Source organism: Molothrus aeneus, chromosome 22 (assembly GCF_037042795.1).
Source record: "Molothrus aeneus isolate 106 chromosome 22, BPBGC_Maene_1.0, whole genome shotgun sequence".
NCBI classification, from domain to species: domain Eukaryota; kingdom Metazoa; phylum Chordata; class Aves; order Passeriformes; family Icteridae; genus Molothrus; species Molothrus aeneus.
In genome coordinates, this window is record NC_089667.1 from 4,173,098 (window position 1) to 4,199,290 (window position 26,193).

Consider the following 26,193-nt stretch of genomic DNA (forward strand, 5'->3'; position numbering starts at 1 on the left):
TTTGATTTATTGGCCAATTACGGCCCAGCTGTGTCAAGGAGGAGAGTCGTGAGTTTTTCTTTAGTATCTTTTACCTTTCTCTCTGTATCCTTTCTCTATTCTTTAGTATAGTTTAGTACAGTATTCTTTAATATAATATAAATCATAAAATAATAAATTAGCCTTCTAAGAGCATGGAGTCAGATTCATCATTTCCTTCCTTCGTTGGGGGACTCAGAAAATAGAACATGGCTTGATTTTCAAGGCACCTTTATCAGAATGGATCATTTTTTTGGTCTGTTAATGGGGGTAAAAAAGCAGAGCTGCACTTTCCTCTGTGACCCCATTCCACTCAGATTCTCTCAGTCTTTATTAAAAAAAAACCAATAACACAGAGAACAGTTTTTTGGAAAAAAAAAAGTTTTATTATCAAATGATTCCTATACAGCACAATTACCCGTGGCAAGGTAAAACAGATCTAGGTGTGCACTCACTTGGAATTCAGTTCTACCAGCACAAAAATCAACAAACAACTCCTTCAGTGCAAATTAATGCCTTGGATTGTGGGGAATTCCTGTCTTGGGACTGTTTTCCTCTCAGAGTTCTCTCCAACTCCATCTTTGGACGAGGGAAAATCGTAGTAGTTACAAAAATAGGTAGTATTTCAATTTCTAGGCTTTACAGTACAGTGGGAGGTAATTTCTCAGCCTCTAAAGTCCTTTTTTCTTCATTGAATCCATGAAATCTCTTCACCCCAGCACGGGGTGGATCCATGCTCGATATTGCACAGACAGGACTTGAAAGCAGCAGAGGCTGGGCCAGGTGGGGAAGGAGCTCTCCTGTGTCAGACTCTTCAGTAATACATGTTCTTGTCCCACCAACCTGCAGGAATTAATTATTTAATTAAATATTTAATTTTAAATTAATATTTAAAATATTTAATATTAAATTATTTAATACTGAATTAAGTAATAATTTTTAAATTATTTAAAATATTACAAATAATTATAATTAATTATATAATTTATATATGTAGATATATAAATTATATAATTATATATAGTTAAATATTATATATAATATATAATATATTATATATAATATATTATATATAATATATATTATATAATATATAATATAATATATAATTATAATATAATGTATTATATGTTATATAATATAATGTATTATATATTATAAAATATAATACATAATATATTATATTATATGAAATTATATAATATTAAAAATAATAACTAAAAATTGGTCATTTTTCCTCAAAAAGGAAAAGTGATCATTGGATAAAATTGGTTTATTTTCAGCAGTCACCTGCAAGTGGCAGCTGAGGTGGGGGTGGGAGTGAAAGGCTGGGAAAAGACACATGAAATGGAAATGTTCAATTAAAATTCAATTAGAAGAGTGCACTCACTTCCTGGGTGTCTCCTGATGAGCAGCTTCCGGATTTCATCGTAGACCCAAATCAGGATGGCAAAAGGCACAGCCACAAACCAGTACTGGAACCTGGGAGTGGGGCAAAAGGTCTCATTCAGAGGCACCTGAGAACAGCTCAGCTGGAGTTCTGGGGTGTCTGTGCTCTTCAGTGTCACTGAAACAAATCTGCCCCCCCTTGGGCCTCTTTCCTTTCTCCTAATTAATCTCTCAAATTGATGATGAGCATGTAAAGCCTCCCAGTCTCAAGTGGTTCCTGGATTAATTAATTCCAGGTCCTATTCAGAAGGAAATTTTGCCTGGTGTTATCACAGCAATAAATCACCTGGCTGATCTATTTAAAATAGAAGTTAAATGCTGGCTGTGCTCATCAAAACCTTGGAGATGATGGAAGAAATATTTAAATGTTGGTTTTGCACAGGTGGCTTTTGGGATCCTCAATAGGAAATCCAGTAGGAGAATGTGGAAATTATGGCAATAATGGCTTTTTTGGCCAAGAAATAGTGATGAATATATGAATTTTTAAAAATATTTATCCTGCAGGGGTGCAGGATTCTGTTCTGTGCCCACAAGGAGGGCAGGAGAAGCTCAGTGGCAGCAGAGCTCACCTGAGTGGAGTGAAGTTCAGGGCTGTAACGTGTCCAAGGCCATAGGTGAGAATCAAAGCAATTCCTATCTGGGAAAATATCCCCACCCAGATGACTTTGTTCCTGCAGGAAAAACAGAGAGGAAGAGTTAACCCCCTGTGAGAGTTAAACTAACCCTAGAGTTAACCCCCTGTGAGAGGGTTAGTCCAGAGTTAACTCCCTGTGAGAGAGTTAAACTAACCCCAGAGTTAAACCCCTGTGAGAGAGTTAAACTAACCCCAGAGTTAACCCCCTGTGAGAGAGTTGAGTTAACCCCAGAGTTAAACCCCTGTGAGAGGGTTAAGTTAACCCTAGAGTTAACCCCCTGTGAGAGTTAAATGAACCCCAGAGTTAAACCCCTGTGATAGAGTGGAGTTAACCCTCTGTGAGAGTTAAATTATTCCCAGAGTTAACCCCTGTGATAGAGCTGAGTTAACCTCTGTGAGAGAGTTAAACTAACCCCAGAATTAACCCCTGTGAGAGAGTTAAACTAACCCCAGTTAACCCTCTGTGAGAGTTAAATTAATCCCAGAGTTAGCCCCCTGTGAGAGGGTTAATCCCAGAGTTAAACCTCTGTGAGAGGGTTAAATTAACCCTAGAGTTAAACCCCTGTGAGAGGATTGAATTAACCCCAGAGTTAACCCTCTGTGAGAGGGTTGAGTTAACCCCAGAGTTAAACCCCTGTGAGAGGGTTGAGTTAACCCTCTGTGACAGAGCTGAGTTAAACCCCTGTGAGAGGATTGAATTAACCCCAGAGTTAACCCCCTGTGTGCCAGCAGGACCCTTCTGGATGCCTGCAATCCCCGCTCCAGGTGAGCTCTGCAGGCACAGGGCTGGGCACCTCTGTCCTGTACCCCAAGTGCTCCTGCCTGTCCTGGCAGCATTCCCAGCCCAAATCCAGCTGTGGGAGACACCCAGCAGCGCTTCCCAAGGCTCCTGCTGCTCTGGGAATGCGCTCAGGGTGACTCAGGTGTTAATGCAGGGAGGAAGCACACACAGGTGTAGGCCCAGCAGCTGCAGATAAAGGATGGAAAATAAATTGCTCTGCTATCAGAAACACCGGGAGGCAATGCCAGCTCTGCTGCTGGCCTCTGGCCCAGCTGATATTTGGAATTCTCCTGGGGCTGGAGGTTTGCAGAGGGCGGCCAGCGCTGTCTGGGGGAGTTTGGCCAGCTGGTATCTCCCTTCCCAGAGCCTCAAGTTATCTCAGAGAAGTTCAGACTCGCTATCTCTTGATAAGGAGTTCAGAAAGTAATCTGGAAGAGAAACTCCCTTTTTTTTTTTTTTTCTAGTAAACATTTTAATGAATGGAAAGTTGGTTTTAAACTAGTGTATTTTCAGAATAACCAGCACAATGTCTTTAAAGAAAATCCCTACCCTGAAGCAGAAAAGAGCCTGAGGGGAGGTGTAATAAAATATTTGCCTGAGATTTGTGATTGTTTAAGGCCAGGCTTAATCTTTGTGCAAAGACTGAAAGTGAGAGGGCCAAATCACTGAGCTCACCTGCTTCTGAAGGGAGCAGGAGGCTAACTTAAACTGCAGGTTTAGATTAGATAGGAGAAAAATCCTTCCCTCAGAGGGAAATTCTTCCCAGTGAGGCCCTGGCACAGGTGCCCAGGGAAGCTGTGGCTGCCCCTGATCCCTGGCAGTGCCCGAGGCCAGGCTGGAGCAGCCTGGGATGGTGGAAGGTGGGATGAGATGAGCTTTAGGGTCTCTTCCAACCCAAACCATCCTGGGACTGTGCCTCTACAAAACTCACCTGAAGAGGCCCTGGCGGAAAATGGAATTTCTGCGAGTTTTCCTGATGATCAGATCAGCCACCTGCTGGATGGTGATGCTGACAAAGAAGGCTGTGTAGCCAGTCCACTGCAGGTACATGCGCTGGTAGTGGGTCTGCAGAGCCAAAGAAACACCAAAACCTTTTTAATTCACACCCTCCCACCTCCCCCAGGCTGCTGCAAACATCCCTGGGAGGCTTCATGGTGTGAATGTAGTGTTCCTCCAGATTTAGGCACAGAACGCTCAGATTTGGGCCCAGCTTTATTCCAGGGCTGAGTCACGAGGCTGCAGCACCAGCTGGGGGTGAGGGGTGTTCGTGTGGATTTATCAATGCCTCCTGTGCCTTGTGATTCTGCAGGGAGAGGGGGAGGCTGCAGAGGACTTGGCAGAGGGGCTGGGAGAGGATGGTGAGGATTGATTTTGAGGGGTTTGACCACCCAGACCAGAGAGGAAGGTGCAAGGGGCTGGGAGAGGATGGTGAGGATTGATTTTGAGGGGTTTAAACACCCAGACCAGAGAGGAAGGTGCACCTGCAGAGGCTGTGAGTGAGAAGGTGGCAAACTGTTGAAGAATGAATGAAGGAGCAGAGGCTGAATGAAGGAGCTGTGTGACAGGAAGCCCTAAAGAGTCTCTCCTGCAGGAACATCAGCTGAAAACTAATTCTCTTTGCATTTAACCCTCATTTGCATTCCCTATCCCTTTATTTTGGGGGAATTTTAAAGCAAGCGGGTGGGCAGGGAATTTAGTCAGGGCGGAATTTTCTGTGTGGATTCCTAATAATTAATTCCCATTAATAATTAATTCCTAATAATTCATTCCTATTCATTCATTCCTATTAATTGCAAAGGGGATTTCCAGGGCTGCTTTACCCATTGCTGTCCGTAGGAATCCTCAAAGTCGTTGATGGCGTTGTTCTCCCAGTTCACCCTCACTCCCAGCAGCGTGGAGGGCAGGAAGCCCTGCTCAGCATAGACCGTGAAATAGGTGACAAAGGCCCCCACCGACTGCATGATTCCTGCAGAAACAAAGGGGCAGCAATGAGGAAAAATCGAATTTAAGGAGCGCTGGGGGGTGTGATGGATGCATGAAACATGCCGGAGGTAGTTTAAGAGTTTTGGTGCTGTGAATTTCTCGCCTTCTGTAGATAAAACCTCATTTTATTGCTGAATAATGAGCAACAGGAGGGGGCTGGTGGGTTTGCAGTGGAAGGGGTTGAGTTTCAGCTCCTAAATTTGCCCTAAATTTTTTTTTTTTAATGAATTAGCTTGAGTCTTGCTTTGCTGACACAAGAGAGAGAGTTTGGGAGGCCAACCCACCAATCTGCAGGTAGGAGTAAATTCATATTTTCTTAAAATGGATCAGCTTGAGTCTTGCTTTGCTGACACAAGGGAGAGAGCTTGGGAGGCCAACCCACCAATCTGCAGGTAGGAGTAAATTCATATTTTCTTAAAATGAATCAGCTTGAGTCTTGCTTTGCTGACACAAGGGAGAGAGTTTGGGAGGCCAACCCACCAATCTGCAGGTAGGAGTAGACAGCCAGCTGCTGGTTCACCAGCCGGTCCCTCCTCTTGTTCCGGGGTCTCCTGTTCATGATGTCACTCTCAGCTTTCTCATAAGCCAGTGCCACCGAGGGGATCTGCAAGAGAAACAAACCCTCAGGGGCTGGGAGGCAGCATTTGCCCCATTCTCAGGGGTTTAGCAGCAATTTGTGGTTCCCAAGTGGTTCTGCTGAATGATGGCAGAACAGAGGAGAGGAGGATCTGTATGGGTCCCTAATAAATAATTGATTCCTAATAATTTGTTCCTATTAATTGGAAAGGGTTTGGGGGAAATCTGAAATATGCATGGATATGGTGATCAGTACAAAAGGCTAGAGGAAGTTAAAAATAATTGAACATTAATTTAAAATTAAAGGGTCTTCCATGTCCCTTGGGCTGGGCTGGATGGAATGTGAAGGTGTAACTGCAAAAATCCCTCTGATCTCTTGATTAAAACACAAGATTTTTTTTTTTATATATATTATTATATATATTGTTAAAGATATTGTGTTATATATTTATATATTAGTATATATATAAATATATACTATATATTATATATAATATAATAATATATATTATGATATTATATAATTATTTTATATAATTATTTTATTATTATACATAATTGTTATATATATTTATATATTAGTACATATGATAAAAATTATGATATATAATTATATTCTATAATTATTATTATCAGAACTTCCTATCAGCATTTATTATTATTATTATTGTTATTATTATACCTAATTATTCACTGCTGATTTTAGGCTGCATCAGTTGTCTTTGCTTTCTGCTCCCTCCCTGCAGGTTGTTGTTGTTTTCTACTCTTATTTCTCTCTACCTGCCTGCTTTTAGTTCCTTTTTTCGCTGCCTTTCTCATCCGTAGGATAAATCCCCTGTTCAGATGTGCCTCCCCCCCAGCCCCTGTCCCTGGCAGGATATTCCAGCAGGAAAGGAGCTCCCAACTCACAATGTCCGTGCCCAGGTCGATGAAGAGGATGGTGATGGTGCCAATGGGCATGGGGATGCTGGCAATGATGTAGATGAGGAAGGGGCAGAGCTCAGCAATGTTCTTGGTCAGGGTGTAAGCAATGGTTTTCTTCAGGTTGTCAAAGATCAGGCGGCCTGGGGGAAGAGAAAATTCTTCTGTCAAAGGGAATTTTTATCAGCAAAAAAAGCTCAATTTAACTAAAGGAGGTGGAAACATTTAGTGCTTATTTCTGCTTTCCTCATGTGTTTCATCATGCATTTTGTAATTTGGTTTTGTTGGGATTTTTAAGCTCCCCTCCCTTAAAGGCTTCTGAAAAGTCAAGTGTAATAGAACATTTCTTTGGATGAGGCAGTTTGAGGGGAAAAACCTCGTTCTCCAAAATGCTGTGGTTGTGATGGAAACCACAAACTCTTTACAGTGAAAGAAGAGTGGGGTGAGTGCTCCTGTCTTAGGTGGAGCACAGTGAAGGTGAGGTGTGAGAAAATAATAGAGGCGAAAGGTGGAGAAAATAATTTCCATCTTTGTGAGGCTTCAGACTGCATTGGAACAGGTCAGGAAGTGCTTTTATCTGAAGTTTGATCAGAGACAGCAAATCTTTATTATGTGTGAGGAGGGAGATTATTTCCTTATTCTCTGGTTGTCATGTGTAGACATGGATTTAATTCCCAGCTTTGCCAAATATCAAATCCACAATTCCAGAAAGAGAAGAGAGGAAGATCAGGAGGCCCTGACAGCAGCTTCCAGCTCAAAAAGTGGGAAACAACATTATCCTTACCTTCCTCCACTCCTGTGACAATGGAAGCAAAGTTATCATCCAGCAGGACCATATCAGCTGCATTTTTGGCTGCATCAGAGCCAGCAATCCCCATAGCAATCCCAATATCTGCTTTTTTTAGGGCAGGGGAGTCGTTGACTCCATCTCCAGTCACGGCGACCACAGCTCCCTGGAACACACAAAAGCATCTGGATGTGGGTTTGGGAGGAGAGGGTGGATCCTGCCAGCATCAATCCTTAACTTTCTAACAGAAAAATGCTGATAGGAAGTGCTGATTCCTCTCTGTACCCACGTCAAACACAGCCAGGGATCAGGAGGGTGGTGGGCAGGGCTGGGAGAGCAAGCTCAGAGTTTGTGTGGTTCCCTTTAGAGCAGAGACCTGGAAAATTCAGGGATGTGGTTCACTGCATCCTGAAGAGTGGACATCTCAATTAGATGCATTTCAAATGCAATCAATCTGATAGTTTAAAGAGGATTTAAGATTTGGATGTCTGCTCTATGTTCGTGGTCCATCCCTGTCTGAGCAGAGCCAGGCTCACCTCTGACATCTGGGGGAGGTTTGATTAACACAAAATGTCCTGGGTTTTTTTTTTTTTTTAATTAAGTGCTACAGAAACAGCCAGGCTTCATCTGATTCATAAATTATGTAACTGTTGAGTTAGAGCCTGTCCTCATCCTATCCCAACAGCTTCTGTCCATCCTCAGTCTGTGCTGGAATTTCTCTACTAATCCAAAAGATGGAAAACTCTGATTATCCAACTCAGCTTCTTTGTTATCTTCCTGAGCATCTCCTGCAGCTCCAGGCTCTGCTCTGGCTGATGCAGAAGTTTCTGGCTTGGTTCAAGGCAGGGTGCTCAGAGTGGGGACAAAGCCAGGCAAACTGATTAATGAAATGCTGAATTTCCTGTCCCTGGGGGAATTGAGCACAGTGTCACTACCTATAAATAATGCCATGTACAGAAAGGCTTATAAGCTCTAACTGCTAAACATAGCTGGAGTCTGGCTGGGGGAGGGTGTTCCTTTTCATCCCTAAAGAGCCAAATCTGCCAGGAGTGTGGGAGTCTGAGCAGTGCAGAGCACGTTTACCCACCGTGTGCCGAACAGAGACCATTCAAAAAATAAAAACCACATCAAATTGAAAAGTTTTATCTCTTTTTTTTTTTACTCCCTGGAGAGCCCTCCAGGCTTAAACCCAAAGAGCTGATAAAATGCTGATTGGGAAGCTCAGTGCTGGCACGACTACAAAAATAAAATAATATCTTACGCCACATCTTCTTCTCTACAAAGTCCAGGCACAGCACTAGTGTGGCTTTAATTCACAAAATCTACTCGGAAGATGTCATTTTTTAGTGGAGAGTCTTTTGATGGCGATTTTCATCTTTTACAGAGCTCTGTAATTTTATTTTTTTTCCTCCTATGCTGGCTGCACTCCAGGCTGCTTTACATAATATTGCCCATGGATGGGACAAACTGTCTTTAAATCCTGCTGCCTGATTTACAGCCCTGGGAAGTAGCACAGATAAGACCTGGTGGTGCACGAATCATGCTCTGGCATTCTGTGGGGTTCCTACCTCAGAATCACAAATAATCTAGGCTGGGAAAGAGCTGTGAGCTCACCTGCTCACCCAGCACTGCCACTAAGCAGTTCCACTCCCAAACATTCCTGTGGGCAGGAGGACATGGCTCTGAGCGGCCACAAGAGATAAGAGGAGAGGATGTGGCAGCAGCATTGCTTTTATCTGGGTTTAAAGAATTCCCGAGGGAATTCTCCTTCCCAGCCAGGGCACAGGAGGCTTTTTGTGTTTCTCAGAGTGCCAGGGACAATCCATGCTCTGGCCACAGCTCCAAACCCAGGGAAAGCTCATTTTGTCACCAGGAGCTGTGTCTGCAGCAGGAATTTGAGCGGCTTGGATTGAGTCCAGGCAGCATTTGTGGCCATCTGTTAGATAATGTTCTGGCACGGGGAAAAGACTATAAACAGAGCTTAGGGAGCACTGGGAATTGGCTCCCAGCCTCCAAACCCTGATGTGTGACCTTTGCCAGGCCTGCCTCACCTGCCTCTGACAGCCCTCCACGATGATCAGCTTCTGCTGGGGCGAGGTGCGCGCGAAGACGATCTCGGCGTGCTCGCGCAGGATCGCGTCCAGCTGCTCCGAGCTCATGTCCTTCAGCTCCATCCCGTTCACCACGGCTGCTGTGGCTTCCCTGCAAGAGCCACAGGCAGGGCAGGGTGGATTTTTGGATTAGGAGGGTGGAAATAGTGCACTCGTGGGATGGGCGTGCAGCTGGATGGCGGGGAAAGCAGCAAATTGAGTTAATTGCAGAGGCGTTTGCTGTTAATCAGCAGGAGTTGAATGAAAGGCACTGCAGAAATCCAGAGTTGATCACAGTCACTTCTGGATACAGAGGGGTCTCATTGAAGCTTCAGAAAATGCATTTTAAAGAGGCCTCTCACTGGGAGGAGCAGAGGAAGACATCACTTCTGCAAAGAGCTTTTATCCTTCCCTTGTGATGCTATTTTTTCCCCATTTAAGGGGTGAAGGAGGAATTTGGGCTGATGGTCCAAACTGTGTCGTGTGATGCTGAATTTTGCTCTGTGTGTGTGTGTGTTTAGTCAAACAGGCAGTGACAGTGACTTCCACATGATGTGCAAAGAATAATTCACCAGATTTTCTTCACGGGCAGCAGACATGAAAACCACCGAGGGGACACATTTAGGTGGAGATGACTCAAGAGTGGGAATGTGTCATAAAAATCCAGAAAGCAGCAGGGATGTAGAATAAAAGCACCGTGGAGGGAGCAGGGAAATGAAGCCCTGGGTGCTGCCCAGGCTCTGCTGGCTCTCACCTCCTGTTGACCTGCTCCACAGGGATGTTGAGGCGCTTGGCAATGTCCTCCACGGTCTCGCTGGTGGCTGAAATGATGCCCACGCTCTTGGCAATGGCCTTGGCCGTGATGGGATGGTCGCCAGTGACCATAATGACCTGAGAAAGGGACAAGTGAGTGCCAAATGGCCAAGGGTGGAGGGAGATAAGGGGGAATGTCCGGTTTTGAGGAGCTGGAAGCACTTTGGGATCAGAGCAGCGCTGTGTACACAGCAGAGGAGATTAGGGGCGGTAATTGCCCAGCTCTGTATCAACATCTGGGCTCTGCCTCTCTTCCTGAGGCTGCTTTATCAGGGCTCTGGAGGAAGAACTCGTCACAGGCAGCCAGATTAGAATAATGCAGAATAAAGGAGCCCTTATATAAGGATCTATATTAGGTATGTTCAGTGGGGAGGGTTTGTTAGGATATTGCATCTTAAAATGGATCCTTGTGACTGAGGTGTCCTGACAGATAAGGCACAGCCTTTTCTTGCTTTTCTCAAAGAAAAATTGCCAGATCTGTCTTCAAGCTACAGAAAATTTCATCAGGGTTGGGGTTTTGGATTCATCTCATCTGAGATTTCTAATTCCAAATAGGATTTTCCTTGATTTAGATAGATTTCCCTGCTGCTTAGGGCTGAAAGTTTACTTGTGGGTCCCAGGGAGTGAAATTAGGGGAATTACTGCTTCAGGTTCTGCTTGAATAGTGTTAAGATTGGTGATTCCTCTGGGTAAATGTTCAAAGCAGTGTCCTGACGCCTTCTCTAGAGCTGTTTCTATCAATCACCTTACTCTGTTTCCAAGCAAGTAATTCCAGCTGGTGTGGGTTCTGTATTCTAGAAATGGATCTGATGAGAGAGTATCTGAGCTTTTGCAAATTTGGATTTCCAGGTCTGAGTTTTTTGTGCAGCTCCTTTAGTCTGATTCTCACTTAAATAAAAATGTTTTCTCTCTAGGGATTTTCTAGATTGAAATTATACAATGGTATGAACTAAGGTTAAGATTTTCGATAGTCGTTGCTAGAAAGTTAATTAGTGATGATGTGGTGGAAGATCTTAAATTTTAAACACTTTAAATAATACCTAAAATAATCCTAATGAGTCTTTCTGTAGTGAACCCACTGCGTTTTTCTCTGTAAAGTCCTCACCTTGATGCCAGCACTGCGGCACTTGGAGACAGCGTCAGGCACCGTGGAACGAGGTGGGTCAATCATGGACAGGAGCCCCACAAAGCACAGGTTGGAGGTTGGGAAGTTCATGGAATCTGTGTCAAACTGGAAGGTCTCTGGAAACTCATTCTCAGGCAGGTACAAGTGGCAGAAACCTGAAAAGGTATTTAGGTTGGTGTGATGGGCAGGAAAATGTGGGAGAAAGAGGAGAGGCTTTGCTCTTGCCCATGTGATTCCAGCATTTAACCATTTCTCCAGGCATGGTGGATGTGCCAAGACTTTAAACCCCATTTCATATGTTCTACAGCTGGATTTTACCCCGTTTTAATTGTTCACCCCATTTTCCCAGGCACTCACCCAGCACTCTCTCCCCCATGCCCCCCAGCTCCATGTAGGCTGTCTGGAAAGCTTCTGCCTTCTCGCTGTCCAGAGGCTCTTCCTTGCCGTTGATCATGATGGTGCTGCACCTCTCCAAAATCCTCTCTGGGGCACCTTTCATCACCAGCAGGAAGCGTTTGTCCTGGGGGTCGTCGGTCTCGTGGATGGAGAGCTGCGCCACAAACAGGAGAGGGGTTGGAAGAGCTCAAATTGTCCTCATTTCCTTCTATTTTCCCATGGGATTAATGTTCTTTTCCATGAAGAAATCATGAATCCCATCAAGTGGAATGAGCTGTCTCTATTAGAACTTGAATTTCCTCTGTTGTTGAATTACCCCATTAGGGCTTCCAGATCACCCATTGCTGCATCAGGCCCAGTGATTGAAGCAATCTGGCACGATGTCCAAAAAAAAAGAAACACACCTGGAATTTGTTGGTGGAGTTGAAAGGGATTTCAGCCACTTTCCTGTTCTGTGCTCTAATGCTCATCACGTCCCCCAGAATGACCTCAGAGAATTTCAGCAGAGCTGTCTCAGAGGCGTCTCCAACCACGACCCTCTGTGGGCAAAAAGGAAGAAAACATTTTACTTTTTACATTTCCACAATTCCATGGCATGCTGCACACTTCAGCATGGAATCTCCAAGGAAGATCTCCAATCTTCACTTCAACAAGGAATCTCCATTTTTATGTTCAAGTTATCCTAGAAAAAAATATTAAAATAGAATTTGAGGATGTCTGCTTTGCTCTTGGAGTTAGAACTGAGCCACAGCAAACTGTAAAGCCGATTTGGGGTCACATTCAGGGCACTGCAGGTGAGCTGAGGCACAAACCCAAATTAATTTGAAGATAGCATTGATGAGTAAACAGCAGGTTTGTCCTGGTAGCCCAGTCAGTAGAATTTACTACCTTCAAGCAGTCATGTGGAAAGACATCAATTAAGGCATGTTTACCTTTGCTATAATAAATTAACAGTGCAGTAATTACTGCTCCTGCTACTTGTCTTGCCTTTTTCCTGGCAGGCACAGTTGGGTTTGGACAATGCACAGGAGTTTTTGGGGCTGTCCTGTGCAGGGCCAGGAGTTGGGATTGTGGATCTCCTCCAATTCAGGAAAATCTGCATTTCTATGCTTTTGGATCTGTGGATTTTTTATCCTGTGTTAAATATTTTGTGTGAGTGTACAGCAGTAAAACCACCGTCAGTAAGAACTTACTGGTAAAATGGAGATTGTTAAAACCAAACAGAGAAAATTGCTTTTCAGAGGAAGGGAACTAAGCTGGTGTGAAGTCAGCAGTACCTTCATGATGGGGAGATTTTCCTGTCCTGGCCAGAATTCCGCCCGGTTGCAGAGAGTGACAATTTTTGATAATGCTGTCCATGAGGGGGAACTTTGATCAAAGGGCTGGGCTGAGAGAAGAAAAACACACATTGCATCTTTTAGCACGTTGCATGACACAAGTAAAATCTTAACTGTGAAAAAACAGGACTGACTTATGGGCAGAAAAAAATTATTCTTTTGACAGCTTCTTTTATGGAAAAAAATTGATATAAATTTTCCCTTTAGCAGCGCTAAAGGCAAAGGGGCTTGGATGATGTTCGTTTGCTTAATTCCCTACTAAATGTACTCTTGGCAAAAGGTTCTGAGTAGAACCTCCTTCAGGTTTACTTCCTGTGAGTGGAATTCAATATTAATTATTTTTTTTCACATCTCACATGGCTAAGGAGGGATTTCCATGTGTAGAAGGAAGATATGTCTGATTTAGTCACCAAAAATGAGCATCCTGGGATGGATCCAGGTATGTGCCCCTTCCCACACCCCCATTTTCCCATTTACTTGTTTGATCTTCACTGGTGTCAGCTGAGTAGATCTGGTTGTCAAACCAGAGGTGGGCAACAGTCATCCTGTTCTGGGTGAGGGTGCCTGTCTTGTCGGAGCAGATGATGGAGGTGGAGCCGAGGGTTTCCACGGCCTCCAGGTTCTTCACCAAGCAGTTCTTCTTGGCCATGCGCTTGGCCGTGAGGGACAGGCTCACCTGCAGGAGGGAAGGGGTCCAGCTGTCACCAAGGTGTGGCTACACACAGGTGTGACAAGACTGTGATCTCCTGGTAGATCTTTTGTGGGGTTGGTAAGAGAATATTTTAAATTTTTCGTTTTTGTTGGCTGCAGTGCGTTTTTTTTTCTCCATTTTTTAATTTAGAATCTGAGGTTGTAACTAGCACAGGTAGATTTGCTGCTGATAGGAACCTACTGCCTGCTGATAGAAATAACAATGTCTTATCAATCAAGAGGTTGTTTGGGATGGAAGAACCTGCAAAGGGCAGGGAGCTGCTGGTCACCAGCTCCATGGATCCTGCAATGATTCCCTTCATTCTTTGCTGCTGGGGTGCTTTGGAGCCAGCAGTGTGTGCTGCTCCTCAGGCAGGGAGGGATTTTAGTGCTGGACAATTGGTAATAAGTGGAGTTTTCATGTGACTTTCAGGGTACAATGTCCCCACTTCCAAGCGGGAGCGGGTGGTGGGGAAATGAGTCACGTCACCGTACTTGGCAGCCATCGAGGCAGAGCAGCACTTGAACTTAAACCCCAGCTGGGTTTGAGATGAATGACTCAGTTACACCAGAATTACCCAAATGAAGGGTTTATCCTTGCAATAAGAACCCCCACCGCTCTCCAAACCCAACCCAGCCCAGAGCTGGAGAACCCCAGCGCAGACTCACCGTCACCGTGGCCAGCAGCCCCTCGGGCACGTTCGCCACGATGATGCCGATGAGGAAGATGATGGAGTCCAGGATCTTGTAACGCATGGAAACGGAGATGATGAAGAAGAGGACCCCGATGGAGATGGCCACCCCTGCCACCAGGTACACGAAGTGCTCGATCTCGATGGCGATGGGCGTCTTCTCGTTGCCCACGCCCGAGGCGAGGGAGGCGATGCGGCCGATGATGGTGCGGTCCCCAGTGTTGATGACAATGCCGGTGGCAGTGCCTGCAGGGACAAAAAAGCTGTCACCTCCAGGGCACACAAACACTCAGAGGAAGCTGCAGCCTGACATTCCAACAGATATTGGTGGAAAAACTGTGAGGAAACTGCCGTCAGTTCAAATCCAAATCAATTCGTTGATTGGTGCGGCCATAACCACGCTGCATGTTGGAACAAATGCTGAGTGTGACCATCCCCAAGGTCACTCTTTAATCTGCTCAGGTCAAAATTCATGTGGGCAATTAAACCTCTCTGAAGTTCCTCAAAGCAGAATTGCTCAAATGATTTAGCAGGACCAAGCATTGCCTGTGCTGGTGCCTTTTTGGGGGCCCTGCTCTCTGTACGCTGATATATAACAAAAATTAGGAACATTCAGCTCCCCTGAAGTTGCTGCATAGAGGTGAAAGATTAACGAGAAAAAAAGATAAAAGGATGTAAAGACGTGCACACAGGATGATAAACCTGGCTGGAGCCAGTGGAGAAACATATAAAGAGGATAAAATGGGATTTCCATGCCCATTTTCAGGGTCAGCTCACCTTCCACGCAGGTGGTGGAGTAGAAGGCAATGTTCCTGGTCTCCAGGGGGTTCTCGTGGGTGAACTCACAGGAGCGGGACTGTGGCTCTGACTCCCCTGTGAGTGAAGAATTGTCCACCTTTAATGAAAGGGAGACATGCCCAGATTAAAGTCAGCAGTGCACAGAGGTGTCCAGCCCGGGAGGTGAGGTGGCAGCTTCATCCATAATCAGTGACATCAGCATCTCTCAGTGCCTCTTCTCTGAGCTGCTGCTGTCCCTGACAGAGCCTCTTTCTGTGGGAATTCAGGTCAGCCAATGCTGTGTGTCTGTGTGTCTGTGTGTCTGCATGTCTGTGTGTCTGTCAGTGGGATTTTCAGCAGCCACCTGAGAAAACACCCAAATTTTGAGGATCTGCCTCCAGTGGAAACTCTCAGTCATGCATTGGTGCATCTGCCCTGTCCTGGCAAAGAGCAGAGCCAGAACATGGCGTGGACTCCTTGGATGTTAGGGAGGTGTCAATCCTAGAGGAGCTCAGCATCACATTCAGGCTTCTGCTCTCTGACTTCATTAATTATGTCCAGTCACAGCTCTAACTCCCCATAGTGGCTGTGTAGAAATCCTTCCTATGTAATAAATCACTCCAAACTCTGTTTTCCTCTTTCCTTTGCTCTTCCAGGCCCTGTTTACCTTGCAGCCCTGAGTGAAGATGAGGCGAATGTCTGCAGGGATCCTGTCCCCACCCTTGATCTCCACGATGTCCCCAACCACCAGCTGGTCCGCTGGCAGCTCCTTCTTCTCGGCATCCCTGAGGACAAGAGCTTGCTGGAAGACAGAAAGGGGACAAAAATCAGCTTTATGCCATCCTCTACACTGAGATCCTCCCCTCTGTTCTGGGACACAGCCAGAGCAGGGTGATGGAGAGGAAATGTGAGAATATTTGACATCCAGCTGGACAGCTCAGCCTGGAATTTGGGGGATTTGAGATGGGAAGTGGCCTTGGAGATGGGGAAATGCCTTCCAGGGATGTGCTCACACGCCATCAGGGCTGTGGGCAAAAGCAGTGGGCTGCAAACTGTGAAACCCAGCACATTTCACCCTTTTGCAGGTTTGAACTGGGCACTGAGATCTCGAACCCAGTGCTGGATGGAGAACAGGGATGTGCATCCCACAATTCACAGATCCGTGAAAGCAACCACCGTGTGCTTGTTAGCAATGCTTTGTGATTCAGGACGTTTATCTGGGTCATTTGCCAAGAGATAAATTCAAGTTGAGCTTGCTGGGCTTCCCTCATGCATTATTGGGATGAATTCTGGTCTCAGTTGAAAGGGACTGTGGTTCTCACCTGTGGGATCATCTTGCTGAAGCTGGCCATGATGTTTGTGCTTTTGGCTTCTTGATAATAAGCAAAGATGCCAGTGAGGATGACAACCAGGGCCAGGACTACTCCGAGGTAGAGCTGATCAATAAAAGATATAATTTGGTTAATTTATACAAATTTTCATAATTCCTCTGTTCAAATGCATCAGTTCTGTGTTGCTTTAAAATGAGGTTTTGGCCAGGTTAAAAGACAGGTTAAGAAAAGAACGTTCAGGTGTTGGCTTGCAAATGATCAATTAAAGCTTTTTTGTGTGTTTTAATAATCTAAAATCCTTCTCTAAACTGACACAATCATGAACAAATTAGTGTAAAAAATAAAAAAAAATAGCAGAGTATAACTCAAAGGGGAATTCGTCAGAGACTCTTTAGTCTCTGGCTGAAGTCAGAGTCTAAAGTCTCCAGATATTTTTACTGCTCTCAGAATTCTCAAGAATTGTGATTATACCCAGTGGCTATCAAACCTTTGCCCAGGCACTCTTTCAGCGAGTGATGTGGTGGTGTTTGAGCTTTTATCAGACGTGTTTGGCAGCAGGAGAGTCTGGTGAGAACAAGAGGCCTCCTTGTAGTTACTGAGTAACTGTGGAGTATTTAAATCACGCCAAGCGTGGCGGGGCCTGGCGCTGGCGGGGTGGGCGCTCATCCACTCACGTTGTCAAAGGCTGAATCCACCCCCTGAGCCAGCTGGATGCCAAAGGAGATCCAGGAGAAGCCAGCCCCGATCCACAGGAGGATGGAGAAGCCCCCGATCATCTGCTTGAGGAACTTCACGATTTCGGGGGTGGCTTTGGGGGGAGTGAGCGCGTTGGGGCCGTCCCGAGCCAGAATCTCTGCTGCTCTTGCACTTGAGAGACCCTGCAGAAGGAGGTGACATGTTCACAGTGGAACCACAAAGAGATTTTTACCCCAGCTCAGAACAAAATGCTCGTGCTGCTGCTTTACATGTTTACATGTTTTTCATGTTTACAATGAAATTACAGACAGATTTTTACCCCAGCTCAGAACAAAATGCCCGTGGTGCTTTTTTCTTTTTTTTTCACACATTCACAATAAAATCACCAACAGATTTTTTACCCCACCTCAGAGCAAAATCCTCGTGCTGTTGTTTTTTTTTCACACGTTCACAATAAAATCACAGAGATTTTTACCCCAGCTCAGAATAAAATGCCTGTGCTGCTGTTTTTTCGCACGTTTACAGGAAATCACAAAGAGATTTTTACCCCAGCTCAGAACAAAATGCCCGTGCTGCTGTTTCTTTCAAGGTTGTTTGTGTCACAAACCAGCTGCAACTCTGATTTCCAAACCTCTTGATTTCAGAGTGGCTGCTATTAATTATCTGTTGTGGAGAAACAGCTATTTCTTATTTCTTCTGGAGCACTGAATTTGGGGCCACAACCATCAGGAGTTTCCAGTCTGTTGGTTTTCAATCCAATCTACCTGGACTAAGTGTTTGGAAAGCCAGGGGAAAACTGACATTCTTTTGCTGCTGCTTCTGCATTTCCACAACGTGTTTGCAGCTCAGGAGGTTCTTGAAATTCTTGTCTGGGCTCTGGCCACATTCAGTGCTTTGATATTCGAATGTCAGCTGTCAAAGGGACTCAGGTGTAGTTTCTCAAATTTGGATTTTCCTCCAAAATCAGCTCAAGCCATGCAGTCTTTGGCTATAAACTGCTACAGTGCAAAGTGAATTGTGGTGAAATCAAAAGATCAGATAACAGCTTTAGAAAAAATGAGGTGCTGGTGCAAACCCCTGAGGTCCCATTTTTGATTTCAAAGCAGTAGCTCAGCTTTCTTCAGACTCAAGAGAAGCTCCACTTTAAACCCAGGGCAGCGCTCGTCGGCTTGATGGTTTAGGCTTTACTGGGAGCATCAGTGCAGGCACCCACACACATCTAATAATGAAATTCCTGCTCCTGGGAGCTCTGGGGAGGCCAGAGGAACCTGACTGAGGCAGTTCCTTAGGAAGCCCTAGGCACTTACTTTGTCAATGCTGGTACCATACTTCATCTCCAGCTCCGAGGTGCTGAGCCTGTGGTCATCCTGCATCCCAGGAGAGACAGAAAATGACAGTGAGCAGAGCATCAGACTGCTGGAATTTTTATTTCCAAACTGCCTGGATCTGGGAACATGGATGAAGTATGACACCCCACTTTCATGAATTAGACAAATCTGCATATTGATAAGCAAAGTATCTTCCACTGGAAGATGAGAATTTTTCCCTTTTGATTTGCAGAGTGCTTTTGTAAATAGCTCCCTCCTCCAGCAAATCTGTCACAAGAACAGGGTGGTGTGTTCATGTTTCTGCTTCTTTTGGATAAATCATTTCAGTCTGCACGCTGCAGGGCTCAGAGTGTGTGTGACAGCAACCTCTGCCCTTGATTGCCAGGGTAGGGAATGTGAATTATCCTCCTCAGTCTGGTGGAAAGAGACAACAGGTTCTAAGCACAGGTAAAAAGGGTGTGGGAGAGGGAAATCTCAAAGCTCTTGTCCTTGGCCTGCAGTGACACCTCTGTGGTATCATTGGCCTAATTATATCTTGTGCTGAAATGGGATTTAGAAGCCAAGAATTTGAGAGATCTCCCAATTGTTTTCTCAGAGTGATTCATGGGTACTTGGGTGAGTCAATTCTCCTGTCTGTGCTTTGGTTTCTCTTTAGAAACACGGGAGTGGAGTTACAGCCCCGGTGGCAAAGACAACGCAGACAGAAATATTTACCTGCTGCTGGGCAGATCTTGGAAACGTGCCGGGTGAATGGGTGAGAGAATCATGGATTCAATATCTTATTTTGGTGTTCTTTGAGCTTTTAAATGCCATCCAGCCTGTAAATGGCCTCTCCTCTGAGCTGCTCTCACAGCAATCCCAAAAAGAGGTCAGCACAATTACCCTCATGTTCCAGATTGGGAAACTGGAATGTGTGGAGAGGAAGCAACATTTCCAAGAGCAGCCAGCAGGTCAGTGTAGAGCCAGGAGGAAAACACGGATTTCTGGAAGGCCAGAGCAGTTGGTTTGGGTGTGTTTAAAGCTAAGACATGCTCTCAGCTCTGCAATCTCTGGAGCACAATGCCGCGGTTCTGCCTCTCCTCTGACTCCTGGCTGGCTGTGCAAGCTGTCAGGAAATACTTGAAGGCAGTAATTCCATCTGGGGAATGGCTCCTTTTTGGGCAGACAATGTTCTGTACCATTGGTGGCTTAATTACACCAGAATCATCCTCTCATTTTAGGTATTAATCTTGCACAGGGTTTGTCTGGCACACTCCAGGAGGGTGAGGAAGCAAATCCTTCCCTGTGCCTGGATTTTCAGTGCAGGACACTCCCTGGATTTCATGGAATGTGTAATGGAGGCTCAGCAACACTCACCAGGTCCAGTTCTTTCTTAAGCTCTTCTGCCTTCTTTTTCTTCTTGTTGCCTTTTTGGTCTTTGTGCTTCTCCTCTTCATCTTCGATCTCTGTTTTATGCAGATCTTTTGTCCCATAAATCTCAACGGAGTAAACATCAGACCTTTTCTGTAAAAGACCACAAAAAAAGTCAAAATTTTGCAGATCTACTCTTTTAGACAACTTACAAATTTCTACTGTCACTTTCTCCTGGCTACTTAAGGTGTTTTTTCCTGTCTTATCCAGAGGTCCATCCAGTTTGTGTTACTGTGATTGTGATCAGGACTTTATCAGGTGCAAATTACAGGGATTGCTTTAGGAATGTACAACACTTCCTGCAGCTTATGATCTAAAACAGGTGTAGGAAAATACTGCTCAGTACCTCAGCAGTGAAAATTATTCATTTATTTGTGAGCTCCAAGAAGAGATCAGTGGAAAAGCAAAATATTCATTAAAAGAAAGGGGAGGGGAAAATTATCCATTGAGACCTTGCTTGTTCCTGGAGCTTTTCAGATCCATAACTTCAAGATTCAAATTTTAATTACAATTAACACTTAGAAATACATATTTGCACTGAATCAAAGTGAGGAATGGAGGCAAACACCGGACAGAATGCCAAGGAGGAGCTGCTCTGTTTCTGCCCTCACAGAGCTCAGACCTGGCAGGGATTTAGCCAAAAATTCGCTTCTTTTTGGCAGTGGAATATTGGGCACAGGGAGCTGTTGACCCAGGGAGGCTGCTGCACCCCAGGAATGTTTTGCTTTCAGTGATAACTCGGGAGTTGTGCTGTTTCCAAACCCTGGGTTAACTCTGCACAGTGCAGGGCAACTTCCCTCCCGTGCCACTGATTAATGATAACGTTCCAGCTCCCAAATTATCCTGGAAATGACATGCCAGGCCTCGGGAGAGCCATTGGTGACCCCATTCCAGAGGTTTCCTTATGGATTAAACCCCAGAAGTTCAGGAGAGCCCCCTGGACGTTCCCTGGTGGGACAAAAGGGGCTCTGCCAGTGCTTGGCTTCCTGAGAGATCTCACAGTAATGAGGGAAGAGCTCTCCAGAACATAAAGAAAGCTCAAATAATGGAAACAGCAAGAAAAAAAACAATAATAATTGGGGTGTCTTGTTATTTAATACTATTCTGAACTCATCACTGGCATCTTATCCTCAGCTGTCCTGTAACCAAAGGAGTGTTTAAATCTTGATGTTGTCTCTTGGTGAAAGGGAAAGCAAAGAGCTGCTGAGCACTTTGAGCACTTTAAAGACTGAAATATTATTCCTAAACACTTGATTTTGCTTGGTGATGTACATCCCAGAGACAGGGCATGCCTGTTATAAGTTCTGACTTTTTTTCTGCCATGCTGAAGATTCACAATCTGTTTTATCTATTGGGATTTTTTCTCTTCACCTTCCTCCTCCTCCTCCTCCTCTCTTTAACTCTCCAGCCCAAAAAATCTGTTCAGCTTTTCAAATCCCTATGGAGCACAAAAACCAGGAAAGGCAACAGCTCTCTGCTGGGAAAACTTAGCAGGTGGAAGAGAAAAATAAAGAAAATTGGTGAAGTTAGTAAAATCTATTGCTCACTTGCAAGCATGACCTGTGTTAACCTTTAACCTTCAGAGTTTCATAAAACCTCAGATTTTTGGCTCAGCCCGTCCAAGAATTCTTCCCCAGAATGCAAACTGTTAATGTCTGGTATTAATTAAAATTTTCACTTAGCCTGCACTTATAGTATAGATTCACAAAATAAAACTTAAGAAGAAGCAGAAGGGGCAGTTCCTTGGGCATTGTACCCACCTTGACCATCTTGGTGAGTTTATTCCTTTCCTAGTGGAGGGAAGCAGCCAAGCCAAAGCCTCTGGATCAAAAGCCAAAAACCTCTGGATGAAAAGCCCAAGCCCAGCTGGGGGCTGTGGTGGCTCAGAGCAGTCCTGGAGTGCAGAAGCTCCCCGAGGTGGTGGGTCCCTCTCCCGTTCCAGCAGGTGTTAGCTGGAATGCTGCTCCCACCTCGGCATCCTTCGGGCAGGACCAGCTCCCTGTCCCAAGGCTGTGGAGAAAGAGCTCTGCTTGCTGCTGCTTTATAAATCAGCATCTTGGGCTGCCACTCCACCCCTCCCCTTCCAGGTCCAGCCCATCTTCTGTTTCACCTGGAGTAGGTGGAAAAATACCGCAGTAATGGGCATGTGGGTTTCAGGTCAGATAGGTTCTAATTATTCCTCTGTAGTGTTTGCTCACAAGTAGGGAACAGGTGTATTATTCATCTTGCTGGAAGCAAGGAGTTTCCTCCAGAGACTTTCCAGCTCCAGGCTGCCCTGGGGATCCCGGGCTGAAGGAGGGCTCTGCACATTCTGTCTCACCTGCCCAGGTGATGTTCTCTTTGCCCGAGGCCCCTCCAAGTTGAATTCCTGCCTTATTTGCAGGGATTTAATGGAGTGGTGCCCTTTGAAGCTTCAGAGCTTGGACTTCACTCTGAATCCTTGCCTTGTATTTCGTGTGTTTTCCACCTTCATGCTGAGCTGGGAGAAGTGAATGAACTTCCTGGTGCTTGGCCAGCAGGGCACTTACCTGAACACTTCTTGGTTTGTCTTGCACCAATTACCAGCTTCCAGGTAGGAGTGATAATGACATTTGTGACACTTCTGGTACCTGGCTGGTCTCATCACTTGGGAGTGAAGCTGCTTCTTCACCTCTGAGGCTGAACTGATGAAAAGCTGAGTGGAACACGGGGAATGGTCATCTGTAGTTTAACATTATTTGGGGAAAACTTTGCTGTCATCCATCTAAATGTGCTGATCAACAGAATTTGGTCTTTAGTATTATAACCTTTACTCTTTGCTGCTATAGTCTTGAATTCTTTGTAATCCATAAACTTTAAATCCATTGGAGATACCGTGTGGTGCCACCAGAGAATTGAACATCTAAAAGTGCTGATCAACAGCATTTGGTCTCTAATATGATAACCTTTTATCTTTGCTGTTATAGTCTTGAATTCTATGTAATCCATAAACTTTAAATCCACTGGAGATACTGTGTGGTGCCACCAGAGAATGACTCAAGCTGTGGTCAGGCTTATGACGTGTGGCTGGAGATAATCAATCACCTTTATCAAACCACAGACAGAAGCTGTTAGCGGAGGGGAAAGTCCACAGGACATCATCGATTACCTCAACAAAGCAGGAAAAATTTATATTCAGATCAAGTTCACGGGAACTGGAGTACCAGACCTCCTCAAGCTGCTCCCACTCCACAGTTTGTGTGTGTTGTTCTTTTTCCACGGCGTTCTTTGACCCTGGGATGTTGCGCAAGGTGCAGGAGTGGGTCTGGAAAGGTTTCGTGTTCAGTTTCTGCTCCTTGATGTACTCAGAGCTAGGTTTTGGCCTGGAATATCAACCTTTCCCTACCTCTGAGAGTGCTGGAGGTTTCCCAATGTGAAAAATGCATGTATTTTATGATTGGCTTTTTGCAAATATTCAAATGAATATTATATGTGTTGTGTTAGAAAGTGATGCTGTATTAATGCTCTTAAGTAGTGTGTAAAATATAGTTTTAGGTTATAAAATGTTAAAATAGAAACGATGCCATGTAGGATACTTTTTTTAAAGAAAGGACTGGCAGTGAGCTAGCAGCCACAGGACACCTGAATCTTTCAGAGAAAGAGAATTTATTGCTCCATCAATTTCTTATCAGAAGAAACGAACTTCTTCCCCCCTCGAAGGCGCTGTCAGGATTCAGAGGAAGAAGCTGACACTGCCCAGCCAGAATCCTGTGTTTAAACGGAATTTATGCATCATGTATGAGGTGTATGAATATGCAACAGGCTGTTGCTTTTAAGGGTTAATCCTCTGTTAACGTGGGGCCTTTTTCAGGCTCGTGCTGCCCAGAAAAGGTACCTGGACTGTCTGTAACTCTTTGTTTCTATTGTCTCATATTGTCCTAATTCCATTTTGTTCAAATTATTATTACTCTAATTGTATTACTATTTTTATCACCATTTTATTACTATTAAACTTTTAGAATTTTAAAAACAAGTGATTGGCGTTTTTCACAGCAATGTGAGCAAAGCAGGGGTGAGCTGGCTGTATGCAGGGAACCTGTGTTGTGTGATACCCAGCACTGAGATCCTCCCCTCTGTTCTGGGACACAGCCAGAGCAGGGTGATGGAGAGGAAATGTGAGAATATTTGACATCCAGCTGGACAGCTCAGCCTGGAATTTGGGGGATTTGAGGTGGGAAGTGGCCTTGGAGATGGGGAAATGCCTTCCAGGGATGTGCTCACACGCCATCAGGGCTGTGGGCAAAAGCAGTGGGCTGCAAGCTGTGAAACCCAGCACATTTCACCCTTTTGCAGGTTTGAACTGGGCACTGAGATCTCGAACCCAGTGCTGGATGGAGAACAGGGATGTGCATCCCACAATTCACAGATCCGTGAAAGCAACCACCGTGTGCTTGTTAGCAATGGTTTGGGTCATTTGGGCACTTTTTGCATTTGCCTTCTATAAACCGTGGTGGCTTCTGCCCGGGGAGGAACGTTAGAAATGCAAATGAGAGAAGTGTTTGGCAACAAAGCACCGGGTAAGCCTGCTGCTCACGGGGTATCTGTCCTGACACATCTGCCTGCTGAGGGATGTGCTCTGAGGCCAAGGAGCTGAGCTGGGAAAGTCTCCGTGGGCCCTTCTGTGGCTCGGGATCGACAGAGGATTTGCTGCTGGCAAACCACCTGTGTGGAGCTGCCAAGTGCAAAGGGCAAATTTGAAGTTCAACTTCTGTGGCCAAAATTCCATTAAGTCTGTCAGCTGAAGGGCTTTTTTTTTTTTTGGCCAGTTACAAAGCAAGGATGAGGAGCACTGTAAAAAAGACAAATCTCTTGTTTTTCATGAGACAACAGGAGGTGGTTGGACAGCTGGAAGCCTCCTTGTTAGCTGGGGTCACTTGTCACGACAGAATTTGTGTTTTGTCGCTTGGTTGTGCTGAAAAGGCCCTGGGAACAGAGCCCAGATGTGAACCCAGGCTGAATTTCCGGGCAAGAGCTGCTCCAAAACCAAATCCTGCTCTGTACCCTGCAAGACGTGGCATGTCCTGAGAGGAACATACCTGAGGGCTGGGATTGTCACGTGTGCTCCTGGTGTGTCACAACAGTCACAGATGAGGGGGGAGAATGAGTGAGCGTTGTGCTGGTTCCTAAAGATCAGCCCAGAAAAATAATGCGGCCCTTCTGGATTATTATGTCTCACCTTTATTTACCGGAATTAAAACCTATTTGGATCCTATGTGAAGAAAGACAGCCAGGAGAATGTTTGGATCTTACTTAGCACAGGGGGGCCACATTTCTAAACTCGTAGGGCCTGATCCCAGTGCTCAGATTGTAAAATTCTTTCAGGTTTCGAAGTAAAAGTGTGACTGTTTGCAAAGCATTTTGGGGGAAGGAGAATGCACTGCCTCTGCCTGATGAGGTTTGCTGTGTTCTTTACATGTCTTGGATGAAGCAGGACGAGCATGAGCGGTGGAAGGACCTGAAGCCGCAGAGAGGGAGGTAAATCGATGCCAAATTTTGCTAAAGTTTGCTTAAATTTGCAAAAATTGTTTAAATTTTCTTTAATTTGCCTTTCTCCGGGCTGGAGGGCGCTGGCTGCACTTCCCGGGCCGGCCGGGAGAGGGCGCACGGCTCTCTGCGCTCAGCGGTTCCTTCGCTAATTCCTGAAAAATTCCCCAAATTCCCCCAAAATGAGCCCGAATCTGCCTCGGCGTCCCTGCACATCCCTGTCACCTTTCCCGCAGTGCCACCCCAGCACGGCAGGGACGTGGAGCTGTGGCAGCGAGGCCAGAGGAGGCTCCAAGCCGATGAGAAAATGAGGATTATTCAGCTTTTTTCTGCAGAAGAGACACGGGGTGACCTCATTGTGACCTTCCTGTGCATGAAGTAAACCAGCAAGAGAATTTCTGCAATGGTCTGGGGTGACAGGACAAGGGGGAGTGGCTTCAAACTGAAAGAGGGAAGGTTTAGATGGGATATTGGGAAGAAATTCTTCCCTGGGAGGGTGACACAGAGAAGCTGTGGCTGGCCCTGGATCCCTGGAAGTGTCCAAGGCCAGGCTGGATGGGTTTTGGAGCACCCTGGGAAGGTGTCCCTGCCATGGCAGGGGTGGCCCTGGATGGGATTTAAGGTTCCTTCCAACCCAAACCACGCTGGGGTCCTGGGATTCTGCAGAAAAAGGATTTGTTTGGTTTATTTGGGCTTTGTTTGTTTGTTTTCCCTCCCTCGAAGCCAAGGGTAAAACCGACCCTGAACTCTCCAGAGGCAGACAAGTGGAAGGGGCTGAGAATTTATTCTGGGTCCATCCACTACCCAGGAGAAGAGTTCTGCTCTTTCCCTGTTTTTCCCCTTCCCTCCAAGTACC

The 26,193-nt window shown here is 45.4% G+C and overlaps 1 protein-coding gene across 1 annotated transcript; it reads right to left on the reverse strand.

Moving 5' to 3' along the window:
* Positions 1-396: 396 nt before the first annotated feature.
* LOC136565600 (potassium-transporting ATPase alpha chain 2-like) lies at positions 397-21,813 on the reverse strand. The gene is made up of 23 exons (XM_066564268.1): positions 21,806-21,813; positions 19,782-19,971; positions 18,405-18,464; positions 17,076-17,279; positions 16,393-16,506; positions 15,738-15,872; positions 15,071-15,188; positions 14,271-14,539; positions 13,389-13,587; positions 12,852-12,961; positions 11,979-12,113; positions 11,536-11,728; positions 11,158-11,333; positions 9,994-10,130; positions 9,201-9,351; positions 7,147-7,315; positions 6,351-6,505; positions 5,346-5,469; positions 4,703-4,848; positions 3,814-3,947; positions 2,037-2,138; positions 1,409-1,500; positions 397-861 (listed from the first exon to the last, which is right to left on the reverse strand). Exons 1-23 carry the CDS (start codon positions 21,811-21,813, stop codon positions 833-835), a joined length of 3,150 nt encoding a protein of 1,049 aa, XP_066420365.1. The 3' UTR covers positions 397-832.
* Between the last annotated feature and the right edge of the window lie 4,380 nt (positions 21,814-26,193).